This window comes from Colletes latitarsis, chromosome 7, assembly GCF_051014445.1.
Source record: "Colletes latitarsis isolate SP2378_abdomen chromosome 7, iyColLati1, whole genome shotgun sequence".
In the NCBI taxonomy this organism is placed as follows: domain Eukaryota; kingdom Metazoa; phylum Arthropoda; class Insecta; order Hymenoptera; family Colletidae; genus Colletes; species Colletes latitarsis.
The window spans coordinates 16205772-16220366 of record NC_135140.1 but is presented as its reverse complement, the minus strand read 5'-3'; the positions used below and the strand labels follow the sequence as shown (position 1 = coordinate 16220366).

Below are 14595 nucleotides of genomic sequence, written 5' to 3'. Positions count from 1 at the left end.
ATCAAATTGCCTCGCTATTAACATGCTTACCAATATCCAAAATGTAACAACTAGAATATTTTTTGAAGTTTATTGAAAACTGTAAAAGTAAATTTTTAAGAATACTCATCTTTGTATCATACATTAATAGAAAGTAAATTTAACTGTTTTGATTTGTGTATAGACTTTATTAAGAATTAGAATTTTTTTTATTCATAAATAACAACAATTACGTTGAAAATTAAATCTTAAGGCGTTTCACAAGAGAGATATACGATTCATGTAGTAGTTGCTCATTCATATATATTTTCTATGTACAGAGATCAATGACTGTAGTCGAACATTTTGAGAAACCCGTATTCCGGATTCGGGTAAAGCATATTTAATATGGCAACTTGTCCACTGTCAAGCGGAACTTGTTCATATTGCTGTCACTCTATCTAGTATTTTTTACTAGCTCTATTTTATTGTACTGTACAGATTTTTATTGCTATTTAGATATGAAGAGAGTAATCCTTTTTTTAAATGGAAGCGATGTAAATGGCAAGGTGACTGGAATTTTATTCGTATTTGTAATTAATTGTATCTTGTGGCCTGTTTTACATATTCACGGGATTTTTTTGATAATAATTCTTTAAAAGTTTGTACGGCATACGTAAATTTTGCAATGTTATATCTTAAACAGCATGTACAAAATGTATTTATATGTAATTATTTATAATATCGATACATTATAGGCGATTTATAACGCGTTATACATATTAATTTGTATATGCTGGGTGATATATTTATAAAGATTCATGGATAAGAAGGAAATTTTATGTTTATATTATTTGTCCATGCCAGGTGTTTATGGTGACTCATTCATTGGATGAATTATTAACAGCTGCTAGCTCAAAGTTTGAAATAACTGCCAAAAGAATATTTACTCCTCAAGGTGGAGAAATTGATGATATTAAATTAATCCGGTAAATTAACTGATTTACCGTTGAATAATAAATATTTAGATGATTATTTTTGGTTATGTTGATTTGAGATAATGCATACATATTAATTCTGCAATACTAGTAGTCTAATTATTTTTGAACAAAAATAAATTCTTTACAGGGATGATGATGTCTTATATGTTTCAAGTGGAGAAGATTTTATTCCAAAAGATAAGATTGGTATTCCAAGTCAGTTGAGTAGAAACTCAAACTGGATTACATTGAATGTTGGTGGAAAGTATTTCACAACAACTAGAGATACTTTAACAAAAGAGGAACCAACGAGCATGCTTGCAAGGTAAGCAAATATATTGTTCAACTGGTTGGTAAATTAGAAGTAGTTAAGCAAGTGTGTATAATCTTATGCAATAAAATCATTTATAGAATGTTTACTGAAACTACAAGCAGCGAACAAAGAATTTTACCCAGCAGACAAGATCAAAATGGTGCATATCTGATCGATAGGAGTCCTACGTATTTTGAACCACTGTTAAATTATTTAAGACACGGGCAAATCATACTTGATGCTAATGTTAATGCAGCAGGTATAGTTTTTATCATATTTTTGTTTGTTTTATTGTATCTTACCATGTTAAGTAATTCTCTCTTTCAAACTCATTAATCATATACCATTGATATAGTCACATTCTATATGTTTAAATTAATTTAATTAACAGTGTTAATTAACATTATTAATTAATTTCAGGGGTTTTAGAAGAAGCGCGTTTTTATAGAATAGAAGGTGCTATCGATATATTGACTACAATGATCGAAACAGAGGATCCTCAGAAAAATGGTTCAGTGTCTTTAACTAGAAAGGATGTACTTAAAGCAATCATGTCAACACCTATGACGTCGGAACTTAGATTTCAAGGTGTCGATTTTGCTGGTGCTGATTTATCAAAGTTAGATCTCGGGCATATTAATTTCAAGGTGATTCAAATTATTTTGATATTAAGGTAGTTATATTACGTCGAAGATTATTGCGTACGTTTATTAAAAAATAAATAAATTAGGAGAAATGACGATATTTAAACGTTTCTGTTTCGATTCGTGACCTCTTTACAATTATTACAATTGATAGTTTATAATTTTAGACTACTATTATTGTAATATTTTTCAGTATGCAATTATGCGCGGCTGCAGTTTGGTGGGCGCAAATTTATCTGGCTGTTGTTTCGAACGCGCAGATTTATCTAATGCAAATCTGCAGGGTGCACAGCTTGTTTGCGTGAAAATGTTACGGGCAAACCTTAGCGCCGCCAATCTTCATTCGTGTAATTTTGAAGATCCTTGTGGCTTATCCGCTAACATGGAGGGTGCAAATCTAAAAGGCGCTAATCTTGAGGGTAGTTCCATGGCTTCTGTAAATCTTAGAGTGGCATCGTTAAAAAATGCTATCTTAAGAAATTGTGATCTGAGACGAGCTATGCTAGCTGGTGCTGATTTAGAGGTAATATTTGTTGCACATTTATTCACATTGGAAAATACTTTACTTTCTTTGCTTAATTCTCGCATACCGGATTTCGACACACGAAAGCTGTGTATTTTAGAATCGTAATGTTTCAGTTTTTACCGAATAACAGTAATAGTAGTGCATGAACTCATAAAATTAAATAATAATAAAAAATTCAGATTTGGGTAAAAGTAGAGTCAGAGTCCGCCGTTCGGTCGCTAAGACGATTCGTCGTCCGAGGGTTAATGAACAGGACAACGCATTTGCATCTGTTTCAGTGCTGTGACTTATCGGGGTCTGATTTACAATATGCAAATTTGCGCGGCGCAAATTTGAAAAACGCTGCGTTCGAACTAATGCTAACTCCATTACATATGTCCCAAACGATACGATAACAATGAATGCAATACCCCGCGTATTGCGCGGCGGTTTACCTTCAGTGATCTAGGTATTTATTTAATTTGTAGGATAACGAAAGTTTAAGTGATAGTACTTTGTTCTTGATACTTTTACAGATAATGAGAAAGTACAGACTGATCATATTATATTGTAACAGTTATATTAGAAAGTGTAATTGAGTTCCTATGTGGTTAGAGGAATGTCAGTTATGCATTTTTATTTCCAGGACGATATCGAGACTAGAATCGATAATGAAAAGTCGAATTAATGGGAATAATCTATTGCAAATAATTTAATACTAATTTACTTGCATTTTTTCATTCTAGAATGTTCCGTAAATTCATATTGACAAAGACTTAGAATCGTACGAACTTGTAAATATTAATCGTCAAACTTTTATATTAAACGTGTAAAAATGAACGTAAACAAATTTATAATGCCACTTACATTGTGTATTACTAGATTTTATTACTACTAATAGAAGTAGAAATTTAAATTAATAGGAATTAACGTTAAAATTATACAAATATTTTAACGAAATTATAGTCGATATTACTCGGTTATGATAAACTCTTTCGTAATAATGGTTTGGGCAATCGTGTGTAATATACGCTGGAGGAAGGTAACATCTTTTCTTTTTGTGTGTGTGATATACATGTTTAGAATTTCATGATTAAAATACGTATCGTGTACATGTAAATTTAATGTACGTTTATAATATTAATCAATCTATACAGTGTTTTATCTATAGAAAACAGAAAATATTTAGTTTCTTTTAGTAGATTCAAATTTTCTTTATTAGATTCTTAGTAGTTCACTTTACACAGTTGTCCAAAGTGAATAGATTATTATTAACGAACGAATGTATCTTCTTAAACTTGAGTGTACATGATTGCATAAATTTTTCTTTTTTTTTTTTTTTTTTAAATAACAGTTTTTAAAATAAAAATGTAATATAAGCAGTGTTGTATGGTTAATAGGTTTTTATAATTTATACTGGATCAATGTGATAATTTTTAAGGCAGAAACTATGACAACCTACAATTACTATTTTAATATCAATAATTTGCCAATGCTGTATCATGGGGTAAAAGATTTTTACTGAACCAAGCAACTATCTTCACTTTATCATTATAATGCATATACTGCTGGAGTATATAGATAAACAAAATTGTTATCTAGATACAAAATTCGGATAACGAATAAAAAATAAATTAATATTTATTCATCCATAATCGTATAAGAATTGATAGTGACCACTGGTCATTCCAGTTCTGACAACTAGTGAGAACTGTTTAAATCCTAAGCATCTCCTGTTTTATCTAATTTTATTATGTGATCCTAATTTAATGATAATATATTTTGTTTAACATTTTACTACTTTCGTTTCTATTTCTTCTTAGAATTCTATGATTTTTCAGTTATGTGCGATATCGAAAAATGGGGGATTTAAAATAAAATATTTTGTTCAATTCTTTTTTTCTTCTTCAATTCGTATAACTATTTTCTTAAGTGCAATATGGAAAAGAGAGGAAATGTAACAAAATATTGTGTTTTCTTAACGTTTCTTGAATTTTGATACCATAGAATTGGCGGTGTCTTGTAGTGACAGGAATAGAAATTATTTCTTTCTTACCGGAGAAAATTCAGCTATACGGAATATCACAGAAAAATATGATACTATAGATCGAGGCATTCGAAGCTTGTCGCAAGTGTTCCAAATTTTCTATAATAAGAAAAGAATGCATTGCATTGGTATCCCCCATCTCACTTTCCGTGCTCTCTGTTCTTCTCGCTACGCCGGCTACGCGAGGAGTGGGGAAGCGGAGCCACGGTAGTCGCGACTCGGGCCTCGTGGTGGAAGGACGTTTGTTCGGAATAAAGTGTTTATCGTTTCGTTGTTACAATCACGTGGAGTTTCAATAACTGTGTTCCTATCTAATCTCTCCGGCAATATGCAGAGACGACAGGAGTGAGGCTTCTATTAATCACTTAGCTTACAATATCGTATCAAAGATGTGATATGCTGATCGGGCCAAACATCAACACGTTGTCAGGGACGTGACGAGGCGGACGTGTGACCGACCTTGTTATTTATGGCACGTGCTATTGGAAGTTAAATCGTAAGGCAAGTGGTTAATATTATCTTTCCGACTGGATGATTCCCTACAGTACGATGGATTGAATCGTTGTTTGCGATAAAACGTCGTTTGTCGAAAAATAGTACGTTATCTTCGACGCTAGATGATGTCTCAGGTATATGCTTATAAAAAATTATTGGCGCGCTATCTAGTGTCGAAGTCAACGTATTATTTCTCGACAAACTTGGCCATTCTGCCGCAGATGGCGGCGCAATCTTGAAAATTATCCATTTTGACGCGCGTTAAACACTTACGAACAAAACGGACTTACGTGTGAAAAATATATCCAATGATTAAAATTAAACAAATGTTATATTAATATATCCGATAAATAATCATTACTCTTGTTAGAATACTTTACGTACGTAATCGGGAAACACTTCAGGAACTATCTTTTACTATGGAACTCGGTAAAAAGTTATTTATTTTTTATCATGCTCGTTATACAGCCTCCAGAGTAATATCGAAATTCTCCACGTTCTGAAATACGTTTCGCGTAACGATGCATCTCGCGTTGGTAATTGTTCCACGGTTAAATACAGTTCCAAACTATCCGCAGACAGTCAGTGTTCGTTCAAGTTCTCGTCGATAAATTTACTCGTAAATTTCCTTAATGGTGTCTTAGCATCTGTTCGATGAATGAAACCAAGGAAAAGCTGACGCGTGCAAAGTGTTCATTGAATTCAATTTATCCGTTTCCGGTTACGTGAAATGTGAGTTTCGACTGTCTGACCTGCAACTTGCACAGATTTCTCCTAATCTCGTTTACCGAAGTTCAGGCACATTTGCTCTGCTCGAGAGTTATCTGTGTCTCTAACGAAATCACTATAACGAGGGCACCTCGAATGTCCTCGAGGATGTCTTTGTTCTAGCGGACACAGGGTACGTCGAAATTTACTGACTTGGTATTCCATGCCTTTTGTAATGTTAGTAGTGTGTCGTATGTAAGACCGCGTTAGGATTAAAAGTTATTATTAAATTATTATCAAGGGATTCAATTTTTCTTTTATACTTTTTTTAATACAGTACAATATTACATACAATACTTAGAAATTTTCTCTAATAGCAATGGCTGACATTAGACTTCCGTTAACGAGTAAAGTATGCAGGGTGTTCGACCACCCCTAGGAAAAATTCGGAAGATTCTAGAGTTAAAAGTTATTAAAAAATTAAATTAAAAAATTTCAAATCATTCTGGAAAAATTATTTTCGGTTACGGGGGTCAATTACAATCATTTTTTGTCAATACATATATCCTCAAAATCGACGAAAAAAAAAAATTTCAAATCGTTCTAAAAAAATTATTTTCAGTTGCGGGGGTCAATTACAAGTATTTTTGGTCATTAGACATACCCTCGAAATCCTACCCACTTTCGAGAAAAAAATTCAGTACGGGTGGAACTTTAAACGTTAATAACTTTTTAACGAAGCCTCCATCAACAAATTAGTATTCTTGATTTTCGTCTTATTTTGGCCTCTAGAATCTCCCATTACAATTTTTCCCCAGGGATGGCCGAGCACCCTGTATTTCTAGACGTATTAAGGTTCTGTTTTCGTTCTTAAAAATGTTGTTTAATTCTGTTTTATTGAATTTCCAGGCAATCTTGCCCGTAAAGCAAGACGACGGTAGGTTTCTGTAATAGGAAACGAATTGCACGGGTCTCCTTTGGACACCGGTAGTTTTCACCCTTTTGCCTCGGTTTCTTTGTCAAACGATAGACGACTCGTTTGTTGAGTGCAAGGGTCACATTTGAGACTTCTTTGATGTTAAATTGCATTGAGAAACGAGGACTGCTAACTATTTTACCTAGCAGTTGTAGGTGCAGCTTAACTGTGCCATGAAACAGGCGGTACTATAACGTGACTACGTTCCTGAAACAGGAGCTCTCAGGGTATTAAGTAAAGAATCCAATCTTAAATTTAGGGGTTTACGAAAGAAAAATCAGTCTTGAATGAAATTAGAGAAAGTTGAGAACCGCAGTCGTGACGTAATAGTAAGTTAAAGATTGTATATATTACTGCACGAAGTTGCATAGGTACACTAAATAGTGGCATTTTACCACGACCTTCCGTTAATAAGATCTTTCGAGTGATACGACAAAGTGTTTAAAGTTGAACGTTAACTCTGATACCCTGTTGTCGGCATATTTGTCTCGCACGAGTTCCGCGCGGTAGATTCGAATCGGTCGAATATTGTATTTATAACTTCTTATCTAGGGAAACGATACTTTCAAGGTGCTTTATATTTGGGTAATGTTTAAATATATGTAACAAACATAATTACAGTATTAAGAAGGTCATGGAAATGTTACAGATATGAGACTACTATTATTACGTATGTGTCTGTATCCCTGTATAAATAGTTTCATTGAGGTTTGGCAGTTTAGAGAGACTGCAAACTCTGACTCGACATGAGATGTCGGGGTACACAACTCTCACAAGCTTCTACAGAATTATACAGTAGTTGTGTTTCGTCGCTGAGTAGTCAAGTGTTCGAATACCAGTCGAATGGTCAAGTACTCAAATACTCTAGTTGAATTGGTCAAGTATCCGAATAGTATTCAAATTAGTCAAGTATTCGATCACTCAAATTTTCAAATACCGGTCGGAATAATCAAGTATCCGAATAGTATTTGAATTCGTATCGCAGAAATTGAGAAAAAACGACAGTGAGAGGTACCGGGATTCGAACCCACGACCTTTGGATTACTAGTCAGTCGTCCTACCAATGTCGCCATCGTCGTACCTCTGGTAATCCGATGTTAGCGACGTGTTTTTTCCTGTGGTTTTTTTTTCTAGGGCTACCATAGTATAGCCATCGAATTATTATACGTTTGTCGAATATTTCAACCGTTTAAATATTTAAATAGAAAATGATTCGACGAGTAGCCTCGGTTCTAGTCCCGAGGCGTCCAGAAAATTCGATTCGTCGTATCAGCGTCCCGTGGTTGACGAGGGTCGAGGTCGGAAGGTCAGGTACCGTTCGCTATTTAGAGCAAGACCTTGGGTGGCGTTCTTATCTCGAGCCGTGCGAAAGGAGGGTGCGAGTAGTAAGGGGAGAGAAAAAATGGAAAGAAGTACACGCGATGTCGTGTTGGTGGGCAAAGATACAAGGGAAAGTTTCTCGGGCACAAGTGGTCACGTACTGGCTTTGTCAGACGCTGTCTATCTCCTCGAAAGATCTAGCCTCGAAAAACTCTACTTTCTTAGGCACGCTGTATTTCCTTCTTTTTTTTTCTTGTCTTGCATTTTTCGTTCTCTCCGGTCTGGTCCTTTTCTCGTTTTCGATCGATGCTCGTTCGATGGTCTTCGAGTCCAGGATTTTGTTGATGTTCCTTTTAACCACTCGACGTATGACTTAATTTCAAATAATTCATCGAACTTCCACTATTCAATTTTGTTTAAATTTGTTCGTACAAGGAATGGCCACGAAAAAGAATAGATTTTGTTTTACGAATGCCTCGTAAATGGAAAAATGTGTTGATTTTAATATACATATAAGACTTGACATCAAGAATTTATAACGAGTCAGACTCGTCAAAGTACGGCGAGGGGTTGAGGGGATTAAAACAATAAACAAGTTAAAGAAACCTTGGAATGTTCCATTAAAGAGCAATTTTTTTTTTAAATATATTCATTATATTTAATCGAGGAAGGATATTCAATATTGAACAAGCACTTGAATGTCATGGTATCCTCGAATGTTACAAATCGACTATTCGTATCAAAAAACCCTTGAACGCGTTTGAAAATTCTTGCTGATCGATGACCAGCCACGTTCACCGTTTTCATATCCGTTCTGCACCGGACATCCGGTGTGCTTGATCAAATCGGGTCACTCGGTATAACTGCATAAGCCCAGCTCATCACAGCCTATTAGTACCGTGGTTTGTGTTATGGGCATTGCCTGTTGCGGAATTGATTGTCGCCAATCAATTTCACCTTCCTTGATTCTGTTTCGCGAGGCACTTTCTCCAGAATTTCTTAAACTTAGATAATGTTGAACGAAAAAAAAAAGTAATTTTTTCTGTAATAGAAAATAAAAAAAATGTGCGAATAAAAAAAATAATTGTGAAGTTCACGAACGAATGTAAAATTTTTTATTCGTTATTCGCGAATACAATTTGTTCGACTCTGCCTAGTGGTCTCGACTCGATTGCAGGCAGAGGGGCCAGTACTATAGTCCGATAAACGAGCTGTAACGATTCACGACCCGCGAAGTATCGCCGTTACAGATTTTCGCGTTTCAATGTGGTCGTTCTTGCTTTTTACGAGCCGCGAAACTTCTAGTTGGGAATTACGTGCGCGCACCGGTACGTAATTATCCCGGCACGGGGCTATCATCATTCCTATCCGGAGATTTAAAATTCCCTCATTAGCTAACAAGCCCCACACCTCCGGAAACAACGATAAAACTTTCTCAAAATTATTGGACCACGTGGCGGCTTGGAATTTTGTCTCACGTGGAACCATGCAATTATTATTTTCGATAGTAAAAAAGTTACGTTTTACTTTCTAATTAAAAAAATAACTTTCTAGAGGAAATCTTATTACCTTGATGTAATTAATTCTTCTAACTTCTATCGCGTTTAACTTCTAGATCCGTTATAAAATTGATTACAAAATTGTAAGATATTTATAATATTACCAAAAACCAATATTTTGATAGTCTTCGTTATTACATGTATGTAGATTGGTTAAGTTCTCCCGAGAAAAATGAATCCAAACACGACCTCGTTTAGATTATTTTTAATCATAGGTTGTTTCCATTGGTTCTCAAAAACTTTTAATTATTGTAGGGATAAAGAAAGATTTGCAGTTTATATTGGATCATACGTTTTAATCGGTTTTTGTAAAGCCCGTGTGGGTAAACAAAAATTACTCGACACTGTTCCCAATCTGTTTAACAAATCAATATTCTACTAGTGTTGCTACAATACATGCCAGTAAAAGTAGTCCAAATAAGGTCGTGTTTGAAAAGCCTCCCCAATCCATTAAATCTTTCACGAAGATATAGTCGTAAATATAAATATTTTAATTTTCATTGTAATTAGATGAAATTTGATTTATCACGTCACACGTGATATTAGTAACATTAGTACTGGTTAGTCATCGTTCCATTTTACCCAGCTAGGTTAAAAATCATTTCATATAACGAGGGTCTACTATACACTAAACTATAGAAAAGCAGAACATTTGCTAATTAAAATTTCTTCCTTCTCACAAAGAGAATTCTTCAGAATTTCACCTACTGCGCACTAGCCTTTCATCAGTTTCATCCGAGCCGAAGTTTATTCGTACCCAAAGGGGTCGCATTCCATATTTTCGGTCTACTTTTCCTTCCACGATCCTCTGAACTCGACGATCTCTGTCGTCCTCATTTGCACCCCCCCGTTAGATTTGTTTCTCTGTTTTTCCTCCCTCGTACCGCGCGACACTGTCCACCAAACCTAGCACTTTTGTATTCGTTTACGCGGCCGCTGCATTTTTCATCCTCCGCCGGCGGGTTAATGAATGTCGCTGTAAAACAGAAAGTGCGCCGCGAATTTATCGCGGTGGCGCGGTTATCTCTGCCGCCACCCGAACATCCGGCCCTCGGAAATCGTTAGAACCACGGGGATTTCAGGCATCGATCGATGCTCCCGAAACTATGAATCTACTCTAGCCATACCGTCAACGACTGGTGTAATTCATTATAAAAGTAGTAAGTATTTAGTGGTCAGCTTACGGTCATCGATGGTTAAAGAGATTTACGTCAAGGTGACTACTGATGGCCACTCATAACCATGTATGACCACGTATGATCATTGATGGTCACTGCTGACCACTGCTTCTTTGAGCTTTGATTTCCTCTATTTTTCCATGGGTCCCCAGTCGCAGCAACCTCCAAGCGGTGGGACCTGGTAATCGGTGTTGGCCGCGACGAAAAATCCTGCGTCGCGAGCAACACGGAGCTAATGGCTGCGAACTTAGGGTTGTTTCTTAACACCTTTGATTTCCATCAGATTCAAAGGGAAATTTTTACATGGATATAAAACCATTCGATAATAATTTCCTTCGCGGTGTGTTACACTGTTACTTACCCTCACGAACATGTAAATTTTCGTAGCGTAAACGTTTTTGTTTACGTTAAAAATGAATTTTCCAAGCGCGAGTATAATCCTGGTTGCCAAAGGGCGAAAAGTTTCCAACCTCTAACGGTGGCAGTTTCTACGTGAAATCGTCGCTTGAACCGAATGCAACGTGCGGAAACGCGGAAAGAGGGTAGCTGGATTTCGGTACCGCGACGCTGCGAAGGGGAGTTGGGAGTTGGAAACCCAGGGGTTGGAAGCGACATCGGCCCGTAGTGTCTCCGCGGACAGCAACAACGCCGCCACGCAGCCTGTCGGGCATCCCCCTCCGTGCACCGTTGCGCACCGTCCTCCCGAACAACCTCCGGCTGATTTTCCCGCGCAACCCCTTACGACCCGAGTCCCTTAGTTGCGCGCGGTCAAAGCTGCCAAAGCTGTCGTTCGCGGCGTCCTGAACGATTGGAAACCCCGGGTAAAGATCGGGTTAGGCCCTCGAAAAGTGGTCTCGCTCGTCCACGGTACCCTCGCAGTGATTAATCCCCGTTTAAGAGATCGCCAGACGCGTTCATCCGCCGCGGAAGGGGTTGGAACAGGGCTCGACGCTGGGCAATCCCCTGGTGAATGGAGGATTCGTGGTTTACGAGTCGTTCGGAAGGGTTCGGAGGGGGTGGATCCTCTTCTTGAGGGTTGCAATGTGACACAGTGAATCCGAGGGAAATCGAATCGACACTTTCGTGCGGTGGGAGGCGTCGATTTACAGACTCTAATCCCGCGTTCGACTCCAAAGTTTGACCGTTCGAGAGGCCAGAATTTCCGAGAGTTTCCGTAACCGGGATAGTTATTTACTTCTTCGACGAGGACCATCAGTGAACAGTTGGGAACGTTCGACGATTAAAAGCTCGCGCCCGTGGGGGGGCGGGATCGAACGATCCCCGAAACGAAGTAGCGATAAAAAGCTGGGCCGTTGCATCGATCTGACGTCTCGATAGTCGTGCTTTTTGTATCGCGGAACGGGCTGACATTCGCGTGTTGATCGGGGCTGTCAGATAGGAGGGGAACCCCTGTTCGAATCTTTTTCGCGGAGGCGTTATCATCGATTAAGGTAAGTCGCCTGTCACGCTTTGTCCTTTGGCGAACGCGTATCGTCTTTGACGTGCCTTCACGCGGCGTTCCGCGGGCTAACAAGGCGATTCGTTAACCTCCCCGGGTGTACTGCACGTTGCATTCTACGCGGATATTACGGAAAATGTCATACAGGGTGTTCGGCTACCCTTGGGAAAAATTTTAATGAGTAATTCTAGAAGCCAAAATAAGACGAAAATCAAGAATACTAATTCGTTGATTGAGACTTCGTTAAAAAGTTATTAAAAAGTTAAATTAAGAATTTTCGACAGGGGGTAGATGTCTAAATTTTTCGGCGAAAGAAAAAAAATTTCAAATCGTTTTGGAAAAATTATTTTTAGTTGCAGAAGTCAATTACAATCATTTTTGGTGAATAGGCCTACCCCCAAAATCCTACCTACTTTCTAGAAAAAAATTCGAGAAGGTGTGAAACTTTTCGACAAAATTAAAAAATTTCAAATCGTTTTAAAAAAATTATTATTCGTTGCAGGGGTCAAATACAATCATTTTTGGTGAATAGACATAACCTCGAAATCCTACGCACTTTCGAGAAAAAAATTCCTTACCGAAAATGTAATGTCTGACCATACATTGATATGTTTCCCTGAAATTTTTCGGCGAAAAAAAAAATTTCAAATCGTTCTGGAAAAATTATTTTCGTTTGCGGGGGCCAATTACAATCATTTTTGATTATTAGACATACCCTCGAAATCCTACGCATTTTCGAGAAAAAAATTCGAGTAGGTGGACAAATTTTTCGACGAAATTAATAAATTTTAAATCGTTCTGGAAAAATTATTTTCGGTTACGGCGGTCAATTACAGTCATTTTTTATGCAAAAACACAAGTATCTTTAAAACCCAAAGTGCCTTTTTTAAAATTTTTAATCATATTCCATTAAATTTTAGTTTTCTTTTTCGTACGATTATGCTTTCATTTGTAAATCATTTTTAAATCTTTAATCGCATTCTCGCTTCTCTCTTGTAAAATGAGAATTTTCTTACTGTTGTAAAGAACAAGGTCAAAACTTAGGTTCTTTCGAACTTCTAACTGCCCTACATTCTTCGTGTTTACTTTCTGTACCAAAGTCCAATTATCTCCACAAACGTATACTAGAGAACAGAGACCGATGTTTCCTCAAATTTCAGTTGCTATATCGTCTTACTATTTTCTACGTTATTTATCTATCTCAATTTCAATCGCAAAGACGAGTGAGATTCTTCGAATTTTATCGTCTTCGTTGTGGGATTCGCTTCGAGCAGCTTTTCCACTCGTCGAGACGCTCAGCGTCGGTACGATTCTCGTTAGATTCAAAAACACGCTGTCCCCAAGGGTCCCATTGCGCTGTGTAATTAAATTCTCTTTGTTAGATTACGTCGACTGTAATTGGAGAGCGTATCAAAATCCAATGGAAGTGGATGTCATCGACAGACGCGAAGTTGCATTATCGGCGCAACGAAATCGATAGATCGCTAGCAATAGGACCGATGCAATCGATACATCGATGAAAACCATGCAATTCGATAGCAACCTTTTCGATAAAAAATATCGGTACTCTTGTGCCTAACGAATACTCTATCTAGTGAACTTAATCTAGTGAGACATTTTTCAAAATGGCGAGGAAGACGAGACGAGAAAATGGTGTTTTGTCTCGTTTCTTGTGGTTTAGTTTACACTAAGTATTCTTGCTTTTATTTACGATACACCAAACAATAAACACGTTTTTATCGCTTTTATCGCGTTGTGTACTGAATCCATTCAAAAATATAACGCAAGTCCAACAGGAAGCATATCGTACTTATCGTAAAGGTGAAAAAGAGTTAGATAAACATGGACCTGGAAACGCTTTCTGTTTGAATTGTAACCTCTTTTTATTTGCGAGTAAAAGTTGGCACGAGTACTTGCCAAGTTAATGCTACATGATTATCGTTTTAGAAGTAAACGATAGTACTGCATGGGACTGTAAAGAATGCCCCTGAATTATACTCGCGATATACGAGAGAAATCCGTCATTGTTTATCCGACATTTCGCTAACGTTCGCAAAATTATTTAGAAAGATATTCCAAGTACTCTGAACTTTATTTAAATCATTCAAATACCATTTAACATAATTATACACGAAATCTCGCTTAGTAGCTTTCCAGTTACAAAAAAGTAAAGCAATTATTTACATGTATAAAAAGAGGCATGTAGCTTGAAAATCGTGCTTTTTTTATATTTATCGATACACAGTTTTTTTTTTATCTCGTGTAAACTATTTTTTTTATCTCCCACAGTTCTCTAAATATTTCAGAAAAACGAAAAATCGGAACATTTTTACCCCCCAGATAAAAATTCCGCACCAACGAAAAATGGTTTTGTATTGCAAGCGAACCACAAGCTTTTTTCGCGATATGTAGAGTTTAGTGCGTAACGAACTTCCGTTTTTTGTATTATCGCA

General features: G+C 36.9%; 2 protein-coding genes across 5 annotated transcripts in view; both read left to right on the top strand.

Moving 5' to 3' along the window:
• Window positions 1-276: 276 nt before the first annotated feature.
• Window positions 277-4197, top strand: LOC143343206 (BTB/POZ domain-containing protein KCTD9). 4 transcript variants are annotated; one of them, XR_013079933.1, is made up of 8 exons: window positions 357-527; window positions 826-947; window positions 1087-1263; window positions 1350-1510; window positions 1672-1898; window positions 2089-2418; window positions 2700-2869; window positions 3047-4197. XR_013079933.1 is itself a non-coding variant. In XM_076767850.1 (7 exons), the coding sequence occupies exons 1-7, from the start codon at window positions 306-308 to the stop codon at window positions 2814-2816; spliced, it is 1179 nt and encodes a 392-aa protein (XP_076623965.1). In that variant the 5' UTR covers window positions 277-305; the 3' UTR covers window positions 2817-4197. The 4 variants fall into 4 exon arrangements, 2 of the variants coding, with proteins under 2 accessions (XP_076623965.1, XP_076623964.1); XR_013079932.1 differs by having other exon boundaries at window positions 2937-4197; XM_076767850.1 differs by lacking the exon at window positions 357-527 and adding an exon at window positions 277-350 and having other exon boundaries at window positions 2700-4197.
• Window positions 4198-11317: 7120 nt separating this feature from the next.
• LOC143344102 (octopamine receptor beta-2R) overlaps window positions 11318-14595 on the top strand; it is a 166482-nt gene continuing 163204 nt past the window's right edge. The window contains exon 1 of the mRNA XM_076769784.1: window positions 11318-12134. The gene's annotated coding sequence lies outside the window, so the exon portion shown is untranslated. The remainder of the gene's footprint in view (window positions 12135-14595) is intronic.

Coding starts and splice junctions, on each gene's coding strand:
- LOC143343206 (XM_076767849.1), top strand. CDS start 480: ATGAAGAGAGTAATCCTTTTTTTAAATGGAAGCGATGTAAATGGCAAG. Junction 948..1,086: donor GATGATATTAAATTAATCCG/GTAAATTAACTG, acceptor AATTCTTTACAG/GGATGATGATGTCTTATATG. Junction 1,899..2,088: donor TCGGGCATATTAATTTCAAG/GTGATTCAAATT, acceptor AATATTTTTCAG/TATGCAATTATGCGCGGCTG.